Source organism: Crinia signifera, chromosome 6 (genome assembly GCF_055691185.1).
Source record: "Crinia signifera chromosome 6, ASM5569118v1, whole genome shotgun sequence".
In the NCBI taxonomy this organism is placed as follows: Eukaryota; Metazoa; Chordata; class Amphibia; order Anura; family Myobatrachidae; genus Crinia; species Crinia signifera.
In genome coordinates, this window is record NC_139222.1 from 9,446,548 (window position 1) to 9,461,310 (window position 14,763).

The following is a 14,763-nucleotide window of genomic DNA, read 5'->3' on the forward strand; positions in this document are numbered from 1 at the left end:
GGACTTTTCTCATGGGGTTTAGATTGCCCACATAGAGGTTTCCATCAAGCTGGTCAAAGGGGTCTACCTCGCTCCGAAGAAATGAGACCCAATTTGTGGACAGATTGTTGACATTCTACATATCATCTGGGCTTGACCTGTGGTTTGGCACTTTTGGGGGTAAATGTAATGGGTCTGATTTACAGAACTCTGGCCGAGAATGCCCGTGGCAATCATTAAAAGTCAAAACCAGGTGCAAGTCCTACAATTTGGACCCTATTACATTTTCTCCTTTTCTCCCAAGTTCTGGACCTTACCCTGGCCATGGAGCCTGTGGTGGTGCTTTTGCACCTTCATTTATCCCTTAGGTGATTAGGATGGTGTGGTGGCCTCTGATCTTGGAGTTATCTGTCTTCTTGTACAGCTGCGTCATACACTGAAACCCAACAGAGCTTTATTCGTTTTTCAAGAGAAGTGGTAGAGACGGAGAAGAGATGAGGGTCTGGACCAAGTAGCCCACTGACAGGAGAAGAGAAGAGGGTCTGGACCAAGCAGCCCACTGATAGAAGTGGAGACCCAGGAAACGGAGCACCACCACTGGATAAGGAGAATGATGTCGGCAGTGGCGACCCTCGCTTGCTATGTCCTCCGGAGGATGTCAATAAGGAGACACGGGAATGTGCACATGCTATAGGTTGAAATGGTCAAATGGTCGACACAAGACACCAAAAACAGTATCCTGAAAGTGATAATTATATAGATGCACCACCCTAGCACGATACAATGGATAGAAGAAGCCAGAACACATATCCCTGTTGGCAGCAGCTGTGTGTATAGCTGACTATTGGGCTGCCCTGGTAGATAAGGGACGGGAGATAGAAACCAGTGTGGGAAGCCATGGGGCAGAAGAAGCCAGTACTGAGAGATAGGACTCGGAGAAGGGTGTGGGCCGGGGGACAATCCCAAGCCCTGTAGCAACAATTTGCAGAGACACTCCCCAGGCGATCACCAATGTGCTGTGATCCCTGCTATACTGTCTGCACACAAGGCGGTGGCCATGTTGTTGTAGCCTTTCTGCGTTGGAACGCACAAGCCGGAAGTCCCTGGTAACAGTTTCCGGGTGACGGCAGTGTAGCGCCGCGGGCAGTACTAGTGAGGGTACAGAGGAACTAGCTGCAACCCAGGTAAGTGGGTTCGATGTGACTGGCAGCAGGTAATGGTATTTACTATACAGATGAAGGAGCAAGTAGTGTATTGTCACTGTAATACTTGCTGCCAACTGCAATGCGTTATTGTTATTCTGGCGCAGGGGGAGCAGGCTCTGGTGTCCGGTTATTATGATACATGTGGAGCAGGCTCCGGGGTCCTGCTATTATGATACATGTGGAGCAGGCTCTGGTGTCCGGTTATTATGATACATGTGGAGCAGGCTCTGGTGTCCTGTGGTCCTGTTACAGGTGAAACAGGCTCTCGTGTCCTATTACAGGTACTCTGGTGTCCTGTTACAGGTGGAGCAGACTTTGGTGTCCTGATTTTCATACTTGTGAAGCAGACTCAGGTGTCCTGTCACAGGTGGAGCAGATTCTGGTGTCCTGTTACAGGTGAAACAGACTGTGGTGTCCTGTTATCATACAGGTAGTGCAGATTCTGGTGTTCTGTTAATATACAGGTGGATCGACCTGGCTCTTCTCATGAGATTCCTGTTGCCCTGTATTAGTCAGGTACATCTGAAAGCAGAGTCCACTCCCCTATTACGCTTGATTGATTGATTTCAATTGTCATACTGGCCAGAGGGTATGGAAGCGTAATCCCTTCTGGCTGGAACGTATGGGCCCTTCGATGGAGCTTGAAGCCACGCGGGGAGAATTTTTTCTGCACAACTCTCCTGATGTCTCTGGGATACTTTCCAGGCTTTTGCTAGGGGGTACTCTCATTCGAGCCATCTCTGGTTTGAAAGCTTTGTATAGAAGGCAAGAAGGAGATTTACAATTAGACTGTACTACCGCTGAACTTGCCTTTTTGGCAGACCGCTCAGAGACTCTAAAATCCGCATGGCTTCAGGCTCAAAGGGAATGGACCAGTTATTTGGAGGAAAAAGCCAAATATAAACTCTTATTCTCGTCCCACTCAGCCTATGCTACAGGGGGATGGGGTCATTTGGTCTACAGCATGATGGTCGACATTCATTAGGTCGACATGGGTCTAGGTCGAAAGCTCATTAGTTCGACAGTGTCTAGGTTGATGGTCAAAAGGTCGACGGAGTTTGTCACTGTTTTTTTTTTTTTTTTGAGCCGACATATGCCGACAGGCGGTATTTCATGCCCTAACATCTACTGGGGCGTGGTGGGAGAAGAAAATGGTGTGTCGAGCACGGGGGATGCGGTGCACTGTAAACTGTGTCCATGTCGACTGTGTTGATATTCAGGTAAAAAAAAATCAGTGAAAAAAACCGTCAACTTTTTAACTGTCGAACTAATGACCTTTCGACCTAGAACCATGTTGACCTTTTCCCATGTCGACCTAATGGTGTCGACCATCATGCTGTAGACCAAATGATCCCAACCCGCTACTGCGGATAAACCGGGTAGCTTCCTGGCTCACTTAGCTATAGAGGAGACCGCATAAATAGCACCGTGGTTGAAATCCAACAACCTGACGGAACTGGAGTCACACATACTCCTGATTGTCCTCATCCCTAAACCGGATAAGGATCCCGCTCTCCCTGAATCCTACCGTCCTGTTTCCCTGCTACCTACGGATGTTAAGATCCTTGCCATAGCATTGAACCGGATCATTGAACACATTATACACCCGGATCAGACTGGGTTCATGCCCCACAAATCCACTTCTATTAATCTGCGACGGATATACACCCATCTGCAGTGCTCCCGTGGGGACTCCCACTCCTCAGTTATAGTCTCCCTTGATACCGCTAAGGCGTTTGACTCTGTGGAGTGGGTTCTCCTCTGGGGGATAATGGGCTCCATGGGTATTGGTCTAGTGTTGAGAAGATATGTTAAACTTATGTACTCAGGGCCGGTGGTAAGGATCTCTGTCAATGGTTTTGTCTCCTCCTCCTTCCCCTTATCTCGCGGTACTAGACAGGGATGTCCCCTCTCCCCTACACTATTCCCGAGTGCAATGGATACAATTGCTGTATATGCAGACGATGCTCTGCTGTCCCTACAGAATTATACGCACTCTGTGCCTCCGCTACTAGGATTTATGGGAAATACTCTGGATTAGAGAGTAACTGGGATAAATCCTGCAGTATGCCACTGTGTGGGAGGTGCCCGTCCACTCCAGAGGTGGCACTACCTTTGCAGTGGTCTGACTTCTAGGTATCTTCATCTCTAATGATTATCGCCAATTTATACCATTAAACTCGACCCATGGGTTATGCTTCTCCGCTCTAGAGTACGCTCATGGACTAAATTGCCCTTAACCCTGGCGGCAAGGGTGCATTTAATTAAAATGGTTTACCAACCCAAACTATTATGTCCTCCAACAAGCCCCGGTATACATCCCTCAGAAATTCTTCCATGTAATTAATGGTCTACACTCCTCCCTAATTTGGGCCCATACACGTCCACAAATACCTACTGTGTATTCCATATCTCTACAGAACACAGTATACAGTACCTGCAATACCATCTTACTGACTTACCCGAAGATGGACGAGGAGAAATATCACACTACCCAGAAGATACTAAACCTCACCCTGGAGATCATCTACCTGCTGACTGGGGAGGTGAGGTCACAGTGACGTCACTATTATCTCTATTACTGACACAGGGACCTGACCGGGGAGGTGAGGGGGTCTGGGAGCGTCACAGTGACATCACTCTTATCTCTATTACTGACACAGGGACCTGACTGGGGAGGTGAGGTCACAGTGACATCACTCTTATCTCTATTACTGACACAGGGACCTGACTGGGGAGGGGGTCTGGGAGCGTCACAGTGACATCACTCTTATCTCTATTACTGACACAGGGACCTGTCTGGGGAGGTGAGGGGGTCTGGGAGCATCACAGTGACATCACTCTTATCTCTATTACTGACACAGGGACCTGACTGGGGAGGTGAGGGGGTCTGGGAGCGTCACAGTGACATCACTCTTATCTCTATTACTGACACAGGGACCTGACTGGGGAGGTGAGGGGGTCTGGGAGCGTCACAGTGACATCACTCTTATCTCTATTACTGACACAGGGACCTGATCGGGGAGGTGAGGGGGTCTGGGAGCGTCACAGTGACATCACTCTTATCTCTATCACTAACACAGGGACCTGACTGGGGAGGTGAGGGGGTCTGGGGGCGTCAGTGACATCACTCTTATCTCTATTACTGACACAGGGACCTGTCTGGGGAGGTGAGGGGGTCTGGGAGCATCACAGTGACATCACTATTATCTCTATTACTGACACATGGACCTGTCTGGGGAGGTGAGGGGGTCTGGGAGCATCACAGTGACATCACTATTATCTCTATTACTGACACAGGGACCTAACCGGGGAGGTGAGGGGGTCTGGGAGCGTCACAGTGACATCACTCTTATCTCTATTACTGACACAGGGACCTGACTGGGGAGGTGAGGTCACAGTGACATCACTCTTATCTCTATTACTGACACAGGGACCTGACTGGGGAGGGGGTCTGGGAGCGTCACAGTGACATCACTCTTATCTCTATTACTGACACAGGGACCTGTCTGGGGAGGTGAGGGGGTCTGGGAGCATCACAGTGACATCACTATTATCTCTATTACTGACACATGGACCTGTCTGGGGAGGTGAGGGGGTCTGGGAGCATCACAGTGACATCACTATTATCTCTATTACTGACACAGGGACCTGTCTGGGGAGGTGAGGGGGTCTGGGAGCATCACAGTGACATCACTATTATCTCTATTACTGACACATGGACCTGTCTGGGGAGGTGAGGGGGTCTGGGAGCATCACAGTGACATCACTATTATCTCTATTACTGACACAGGGACCTAACCGGGGAGGTGAGGGGGTCTGGGAGCGTCACAGTGACATCACTCTTATCTCTATTACTGACACAGGGACCTGACCGGGGAGGTGAGGGGGTCTGGGAGCATCACAGTGACATCACTCTTATCTCTATTACTAACACAGGGACCTGACCGGGGAGGTGAGGGGGTCTGGGAGCGTCACAGTGACATCACTATTATCTCTGTTACTGACACAGGGACCTGACTGGGAGGTGAGGGGTCTGGGAGCATCACAGTGACATCACTCTTATCTCTATTACTGACACTGGGACCTGACCGGGGAGGTGAGGGGGTCTGGGAGCGTTACAGTGACATCACTCTTATCTCTATTACTGACACTGGGACCTGACCGGGGAGGTGAGGGGGTCTGGGAGCGTCACAGTGACATCACTCTTATCTCTATTACTGACACAGGGACCTGACTGGGGAGGTGAGGTCACAGTGACATCACTCTTATCTCTATTACTGACACAGGGACCTGACTGGGGAGGGGGTCTGGGAGCGTCACAGTGACATCACTCTTATCTCTATTACTGACACAGGGACCTGTCTGGGGAGGTGAGGGGGTCTGGGAGCATCACAGTGACATCACTCTTATCTCTATTACTGACACAGGGACCTGACCGGGGAGGTGAGGGGGTCTGGGAGCGTCACAGTGACATCACTCTTATCTCTATTACTGACACATGGACCTGTCTGGGGAGGTGAGGGGGTCTGGGAGCATCACAGTGACATCACTATTATCTCTATTACTGACACAGGGACCTGACCGGGGAGGTGAGGGGGTCTGGGAGCGTCACAGTGACATCACTCTTATCTCTATTACTGACACAAGGTTCAGACATGAAAGGTGAGGTGCTAATTTTATTTTCTTTAACACCTAGGATTACACAGCAGTGAATGAGACATCTGATGAGCAGAAGAAAAAAAGCAGCCATCCCCGTGTATCAGGAGATCTGAGCAGGACCCAGCGCCCCATCAAGCTGCCTCCACCTCACTCACTGATACATGAGAGGCACAATGACAAGAAGATCCTGGAACTCGCCAACAAGATCATCCAGCTGCTGACCGGAGAGGTGACTGCTGGGAATGGGACATTATACAGTAACACCGGGGGATGTGACCGGAGAGGTGACTGCTGGGAATGGGACGTTATACAGTAACACCGGGGGGATGTGACCGGAGAGGTGACTGCTGGGAATTGGACATTATACAGTAACACCGGGGGATGTGACCGGAGAGGTGACTGCTGGGAATGGGGCGTTCTACAGTATCACCGGGGGATGTGACCGGAGAGGTGACTGCTGGGAATGGGACATTATACAGTAACACCGGGGGGGATGTGACCGGAGAGGTGACTACTGGGAATGGGGCGTTCTACAGTATCACCATGGGATGTGACCGGAGAGGTGTCTGCTGGGAATGGGACGTTATACAGTAACAACCGGGGATGTGACTGCTGGGAATGGGATGTTATACAGTAACACCGGGGGATGTGACCGGAGAGGTGACTGCTGGGAATGGGGCATTATACAGTAACACCGGGGGATGTGACCGGAGAGGTGACTGCTAGGAATGGGACATTATACAGTAACACCGGGGGATGTGACCGGAGAGGTGACTGCTGGGAATGGGGCATTATACAGTAACACCGGGGGATGTGACCGGAGAGGTGACTGCTGGGAATGGGACATTATACAGTAACACCGGGGGATGTGACCAGAGAGGTGACTGCTGGGAATGGGACGTTATACAGTAACACCGGGGGGATGTGACCGGAGAGGTGACTGCTGGGAATTGGACATTATACAGTAACACCGGGGGATGTGACCGGAGAGGTGACTGCTGGGAATGGGGCGTTCTACAGTATCACCGGGGGATGTGACCGGAGAGGTGACTGCTGGGAATGGGACATTATACAGTAACACCGGGGGGGATGTGACCGGAGAGGTGACTACTGGGAATGGGGCGTTCTACAGTATCACCATGGGATGTGACCGGAGAGGTGTCTGCTGGGAATGGGACGTTATACAGTAACAACCGGGGATGTGACTGCTGGGAATGGGATGTTATACAGTAACACCGGGGGATGTGACCGGAGAGGTGACTGCTGGGAATGGGGCATTATACAGTAACACCGGGGGATGTGACCGGAGAGGTGACTGCTAGGAATGGGACATTATACAGTTACACCGGGGGGATGTGACCGGAGAGGTGACTGCTGGGAATGGGACGTTCTACAGTATCACCGGGGGATGTGACCGGAGAGGTGACTGCTGGGAATGGGACATTATACAGTAACACCGGGGGATGTGACCGGAGAGGTGACTGCTGGGAATGGGACGTTATACAGTAACACCGGGGGATGTGACCGGAGAGGTGACTGCTGGGAATGAGATGTTATACAGTAACAACCGGGGATGTGACTGCTGGGAATGGGACGTTATACAGTAACACCGGGGGATGTGACCGGAGAGGTGACTGCTGGGAATGGGACGTTATACAGTAACACCGGGGGATGGGACAGGAGAGGTGACTGCTGGGAATGGGACGTTATACAGTAACACCGGGGGATGTGATCAGAGAGGTGACTGCTGGGAATGGGACGTTATACAGTAACACCAGGGGGAGGTGACCGGAGAGGTGACTGCTGGGAATGGGACGTTATACAGTAACATGGCGGGATGTGACTGGAGAGGTGGCTGCTGGGAATGGGGCATTATACAGTAACACCGGGGGATGTGACCGGAGAGGTGACTGCTGGGAATGGGACGTTATACAGTAACACCGGGGGATGTGACCGGAGAGGTGACTGCTGGGAATGGGACGTTATCCAGTAACACTGGGGGATGTGACCGGAGAGGTGACTGCTGGGAATGGGACGTTATACAGTAACACCGGGGGATGTGACTGGAGAGGTGACTGCTGGGAATAAGACATTATAGAGTAACAGCGGGGGATGTGACCGGAGAGGTGACTGCTGGGAATGGGAAGTTATACAGTAACACCGGGGGATGTGACCGTAGAGGTGACTGCTGGGAATGGGACGTTATACAGTAACACCGGGGGATGTGACCGGAGAGGTGATTGCTGGGAATGGGACGCTATACAGTAACACCAGGGGATGTGACTGGAGAGGTGACTGCTGGGAATGGGACGTTATACAGTAACACCGGGGGATGTGACTGGAGAGGTGACTGCCGGGGATGGGATGTTATACAGTAACACCGTGGGATGTGACCGGAGAGGTGACTGCTGGGAATGGGACGTTATACAGTAACACCGGGGGATGTGACCGGAGAGGTGATTGCTGGGAATGGGACGCTATACAGTAACACCAGGGGATGTGACCGGAGAGGTGACTGCTGGGAATGGGACGTTATCCAGTAACACTGGGGGATGTGACCGGAGAGGTGACTGCTGGGAATGGGACGTTATACAGTAACACTGGGGGGATGTGACCGGAGAGGTGACTGCTGGGAATGGGACGTTATACAGTAACACTGGGGGATGTGACCGGAGAGGTGATTGCTGGGAATGGGACGTTATACAGTAACACCGGGGGATGTGTCTGGGTGATTACTGTATCTTTGTGTGTGTGTCAGGTGCCTATAAGGTGTGAGGATGTCAGTAACCAGAATACCCCAGAGAGATGTCCCCGTCCTCTGTATTCCCAGGACCATACAGAGGAGAATCACAGTGACTCACAGGAGGAGCAGGTAGGTAGATCTGACTATGGACTAAATTTCCTGTAGGGAAGTTATACATGTCTGAGACAGATATTCTCCTTTAATTGGAATTTATGTTTGTGCTACTTAGGGTGAAGACTGGATAAAAATTAAAGTCGAGGATATAGATGAAGAGGAGGCAAATGTGTGGGGTTATCCCATTAAGGAGGAAGAAATCCCTATAGATATCAGCCCAGGTGAGTAATAATCGCTAAGTACATAGTCCTCATTTCCCTTCTGTCACTAGAGCTGTCTGGAGCCATCAGCCCCTATTATACTCCTGCTCTCCCCCTCACATCATGTCACTGTGTGTTACCAGCCCAGAGATCTGACCAGTCTCCTCCCCGCACTCTCTGGTGTATCTCATACATCAGGAACCATCAGCCCCTATTATACTCCTGCTCTCCCCTTACATCATGTCACTGTGTGTTACCAGCCCAGAGATCTGACCGGTCTCCTCCCCGCACTCTCTGGTGTATCTCATACATCAGGAGCCATCAGCCCCTATTATACTCCTGCTCTCCCCTCACATCATGTCACTGTGTTACCAGCCCAGAGATCTGACCGGTGTCCTCCCCGCACTCTCTGGTGTATCTCATACATTAGGTGCCATCAGCCCCTATTATACTCCTGCTCTCCCCCTCACATCATGTCACTGTGTGTTACCAGCCCAGAGATCTGACCAGTCTCCTCCCAGCACTCTCTGGTGTATCTCATACATCAGGAGCCATCAGCCCCTATTATACTCCTGCTTTCCCCTCACATCATGTCACTGTGTGTTACCAGCCCAGAGATCTGACCAGTCTCCTCCCCGCACTCTCTGGTGTATCTCATACATCAGGAACCATCAGCCCCTATTATACTCCTGCTCTCCCCTTACATCATGTCACTGTGTGGTACCAGCCCAGAGATCTGACCAGTCTCTTCCCCGCACTCTCTGGTAATCTCATACATCAGGAGCCATCAGCCCCTATTATACTCCTGCTCTCCCCCTCACATCATGTCACTGTGTGTTACCAGCCCAGAGATCTGACCAGTCTCCTCCCCGCACTCTCTGGTGTATCTCATACATCAGGAGCCATCAGCCACTATTATACTCCTGCTCTCCCCCTCACATCATGTCACTGTGTTACCAGCCCAGAGATCTGACCAGTCTCCTCCCCACACTCTCTGGTGTAACTTATACATTAGGAGCCATCAGCCCCTATTATACTCCTGCTCTCTCCCTCACATCATGTCACTGTGTGTTACCAGCCCAGAGATCTGACCAGTCTCCTCCCCACACTCTCTGGTGTATCTCATACATCAGGAGCCATCAGCCCCTATTATACTCCTGCTCTCCCCCTCACATCATGTCACTGTGTGTTACCAGCCCAGAGATCTAACCAGTCTCCTCCCCGCACTCTCTGGTGTATCTCATACATCAGGAGCCATCAGTCCCTATTATACTCCTGCTCTCCCCCTCACATCATGTCACTGTGTTACCAGCCCAGAGATCTGACCAGTCTCCTCCCCGCACTCTCTGGTGTATCTCCTACATCAGGTGCCATCAGCCCCTATTATACTCCTGCTCTCCCCCTCACATCATGTCACTGTGTGTTACCAGCCCAAAGATCTGACCAGTCTCCTCCTCGCACTCTCTGGTGTATCTCATACATCAGCAGCCATCAGCCCCTATTATACTCCTGCTCTCCCCCCTCACATCATGTCACTGTGTGTTACCAGCCCAGAGATCTGACCAGTCTCCTCCCCGCACTCTCTGGTGTATCTCATACATCAGGAACCATCAGCCCCTATTATACTCCTGCTCTCCCCCTCACATCATGTCACTGTGTGTTACCACCCAGAGATCTGACCAGTCTCCTCCCCCACACTCTCTGGTGTATCTCATACATCAGGAGCCATCAGCCCCTATTATACTCCTGCTCTCCCCCTCACATCATGTCACTGTGTGTTACCAGCCCAGAGATCTGACCAGTCTCCTCCCCGCACTCTCTGGTGTATCTCATACATCAGGAGCCATCAGCAACTATTATACTCCTGCTCTCCCCCTCACATCATGTCACTGTGTGTTACCAGCCCAAAGATCTGACCAGTCTCCTCCTCGCACTCTCTGGTGTATCTCATACATCAGCAGCCATCAGCCCCTATTATACTCCTGCTCTCCCCCCTCACATCATGTCACTGTGTGTTACCAGCCCAGAGATCTGACCAGTCTCCTCCCCGCACTCTCTGGTGTATCTCATACATCAGGAACCATCAGCCCCTATTATACTCCTGCTCTCCCCCTCACATCATGTCACTGTGTGTTACCACCCAGAGATCTGACCAGTCTCCTCCCCCACACTCTCTGGTGTATCTCATACATCAGGAGCCATCAGCCCCTATTATACCCCTGCTCTCCCCCTCACATCATGTCACTGTGTGTTACCAGCCCAGAGATCTGACCAGTCTCCTCCCTGCACTCTCTGGTGTATCTCATACATCAGCAGCCATCAGCCCCTATTATACTCCTGCTCTCCCCCTCACATCATGTCACTGTGTGTTACCACCCAGAGATCTGGCCAGTCTCCTCCCCCACACTCTCTGGTGTATCTCATACATCAGGAGCCATCAGCCCCTATTATACTCCTGCTCTCCCCCTCACATCATGTCACTGTGTGTTACCAGCCCAGAGATCTGACCAGTCTCCTCCCCACACTCTCTGGTGTATGTCATACATCAGGAGCCATCAGCCCCTATTATACTCCTGCTCTCCCCCTCACATCATGTCACTGTGTGTTACCAGCCCAGAGATCTGACCAGTCTCCTCCCCACACTCTCTGGTGTATCCCATACATCAGGAGCCATCAGACCCTATTATACTCCTGCTCTACCCCTTACATCATGTCACTGTGTGTTACCAGCCCAGAGATCTGACCAGTCTCCTCCCCACACTCTCTGGTGTATCTCATACATCAGATGCCATCAGCCCCTATAATACTCCTGCTCTCCCCCTCACATCATGTCACTGTGTGTTACCAGCCCAGAGATCTGACCAGTCTCCTCCCCGCACTCTCTGGTGTATCTCATACATCAGGACCCATCAGCCCCTATTATACTCCTGCTCTCCTCCTCACATCATGTCACTGTGTGTTACCAGCCCAGAGATCTGACCAGTCTCCTCCCCGCACTCTCTGGTGTATCTCATACATCAGGACCCATCAGCCCCTATTATACTCCTGCTCTCCTCCTCACATCATGTCACTGTGTGTTACCAGCCCAGAGATCTGACCAGTCTCCTCCCCGCACTCTCTGTTGTATCTCATACATTGGTATTAGGGAAGCCAAACCCTGGGCATTTTTTTTCAATCCCGGGATTGGCTTTCCTAATTAAAAACCACCCTGGCCGCCCCGCATTTACTTACATTTTGCCGGTGCGGCTGGTGGCCGGGTTGCTGAGTGGGAGCCGGGTTGCCGGGTGGCCATCTTAATACTGCTGGGTTGCTGGGTGGGGGGCGGGTGGTTCATACTGCGGAGTTGGTGGGAGGGAGTGTTGGTGCTCTGTACTGTTGCTCTTTACCTTCTGATCTGTCACTGTATTGCTCTCTGTTGTTCTGCTTCCTCCTTTCTGTAATCGTCTCTCTGCCCTGCTCCATTCTCCTGCCCTGTCCTGTTGCTCTCCCACTGTCCCGGGAATATTGCGCCAGCGTCCCATATGGACGGAGGTGCTGTAGCTGCTTCTTACAGGGAAGCGGCAGATATATCCCTGACCATTGCTGGGTTCTGTCCTCACTCCTGTCCACTTGGAGAACTGTGAGTAGTGCTTCTCAATTTTCCCCCGTCTGCTCCATTGCCAGCGTGTGTATGAGGGCAGAGCATGGGCTGCTGCTGGTGGTTGACTCGCAAGAGTGCGAAATCTGCAGCCATGCGAGACAACCAGAATAAGGGCAGTGTCAGGAAAAGTGGCCCCACAGCGACGCCCACAGCGGAGGAGACTCCTATTGGCCCACACATGCTAAGCCCCCCCTCCTCCATAGTATGAACTAATACTCAATGCAGAAAGAATATATCTATTTCCAAAGCTGTATTTTATCCCCAGCAGATGGAGGCAGAAGCAGGAACACCGCGGAGGGACGGCTCCTTGTGTCTTCAGATTATAAAGTAGAAGATTCTCCAGGACAAAACCCTATTACACCAAATATACGTCCAGTGTTGGACAGTGAGGATACGACATCTGGTCCCTCTAGCTCTAAAGAATGTTCTGGTGATAAATTAGATGTTGTTATACACAGGATAAGCTCTACAGGTGGTAAAAGGTTTCCCTATTCTGAATGTGGTAACTGTGTATTACATTGTCCAGGCTTTGTTGGAGGTCAGAGAACTCACACAGGGGAGAAACTATTTACATGCTCTGATTGTGGGAAATGGTTTACACGTAAAGCTAATTTGGTCTGTCATCAGAGAACTCACACAGGTGAAAAACCTTTTCCATGTACTGATTGTGAGAAATGTTTTACATCAAAATCAGAACTTGTTACACATCAGAGAACTCACACAGGCGAGAAGCCATTTCCATGTTCTGATTGTGGGAAATGTTTTTCACAGAAATCCAGGCTTGTTATACATCAGAGAAGTCACACTGGTGAGAAGCCGTATTCATGCTCTGAGTGTGGGAGACGTTTTACACAGAAATCAGATGTGGTTAAACATCAGAGATATCACAGAAGTGAGAAGCCGTTTCCGTGCTCTGAGTGTGGGAAAGGTTTTAAACAGAAATCACATCTTGTTATACATCAGAGAAATCACACGGGTGAAAACACATTTTCTTGCTCTGAATGTGGGAAATGTTTTACGCAGAAGTACTGTCTTGTTAAACATCAGAGAAGTCACACGGGTGAGAAGCCGTTTCCATGTCCTGAATGTGGGAAATGTTTTGCCCAAAAATCCAATCTTGCTGAGCATCAGAGGAGTCACACAGGCGAGAAGCCGTTTGCATGTTTTGAATGTGGAAAATGTTTTACGCGAAAAGTAGATCTGGTCAGACATAAGAGAACTCACACAGGTGAAAAGCCGTTTCCGTGTGCCGAGTGCGGGAAATGTTTTACGCAGAAATCAAGTCTTGTTGTACATCAGAAAAGTCACGCAGGAAAAGAAAAAACAATGTCATGAGCTGAACAATGTTACAGGAAATACTGAGATTTGTAAAAGTTGTAGATGATATTAGTATAAGTAATAAAAATTGCAATAATTTGGTGTTTGCTGTTTCTTTACTTATGGATGCTGTACCTCTAAAATCTGCTACGCTCTTTCTCCTGCAGCCAGACTAGGGGGACACTGGGCCCTGGGGTTTACAGGTTGGGCTGGAGAATAATGTAAGCTCTTCTACCTACAACCTCACAATGTCAGCGTTCTTTAGGTGCCTCCAGCAGTATGTGTATTTTATTTGCATCTTAAACCTGAAGAACTCATGTCGACCTTTTCACCATATCGCTCTTTTTCATTTGTCGACCTCATGTTGACCTATTGCCTTTTAGTTTGGTATGCTTGTCGGCCTAACTATCCTCACCCATTTAGAGAGGTGCTGTAGTATCAGACAGTTCTTCAACCAGGAGGACTCTGGGAAGTTGTGCTCAGCTGGGAACACATGTTCGAGTCTCCTCAGCTGTGTGCGTCTTCCTCCTTCCAGTTGTGCACTCCATTCAGAGTGGAGCGTCCACTAATGGTCCACCTACCAGTGCCGCTTGTTTCCTGTTAGGGGTCAGCTTCTAAAAGCAGATGGTGCCAATCCAGGGCTCGGGGGCCAAGACTCCCCATAAGCCTACTGGATCTAACAGGATCTCTCCACTACAGTCTGGTAGCCAGTCAGAAGGTCCAGGCCAGAGACTGCTGGTTGGAGTCTTTTCCAGATGCCTGGCTGATCAACATTGTTCCAGGCTTTTCGGATGGAGTCATTACTCCAGTTCTTCCTCTAGAACAGAACCAGGTTTATCTGTACCCTGTTTCTTGTTCATAAGCTGAACAGATCATTCCGATGGTCTAGAATCTTTTGTGCCA

At 50.4% G+C, this 14,763-nt stretch overlaps 2 protein-coding genes across 6 annotated transcripts in view; both read left to right on the plus strand.

Annotated features, from left to right (window-relative positions):
- Window positions 1–14,763, plus strand: part of LOC146009905 (zinc finger MYM-type protein 1-like) — a 298,717-nt gene that overhangs the window by 200,858 nt on the left and 83,096 nt on the right. Inside the window, exon 8 of one of the 4 annotated variants that reach the window (XM_083150506.1) lies at window positions 12,809–12,869. The exons of 2 other annotated variants lie outside the window; for them this stretch is intronic. The gene's annotated coding sequence lies outside the window, so the exon portion shown is untranslated. Of the gene's footprint in view, window positions 1–12,808; window positions 12,870–14,763 lie in introns of those variants that run through there. One more of the 4 variants, XM_083150507.1, reaches the window with a different exon arrangement.
- On the plus strand, window positions 1,003–13,959 carry LOC146009957 (uncharacterized). Of its 2 annotated transcripts, none has more exons than XM_083150637.1 (6): window positions 1,003–1,163; window positions 3,605–3,730; window positions 5,884–6,075; window positions 8,605–8,718; window positions 8,819–8,924; window positions 12,809–13,959. In XM_083150637.1, exons 2-6 carry the CDS (start codon window positions 3,653–3,655, stop codon window positions 13,876–13,878), a joined length of 1,560 nt encoding a protein of 519 aa, XP_083006763.1. In that variant the 5' UTR covers window positions 1,003–1,163; window positions 3,605–3,652; the 3' UTR covers window positions 13,879–13,959. The 2 variants fall into 2 exon arrangements, with proteins under 2 accessions (XP_083006763.1, XP_083006764.1); XM_083150638.1 differs by having other exon boundaries at window positions 12,812–13,959.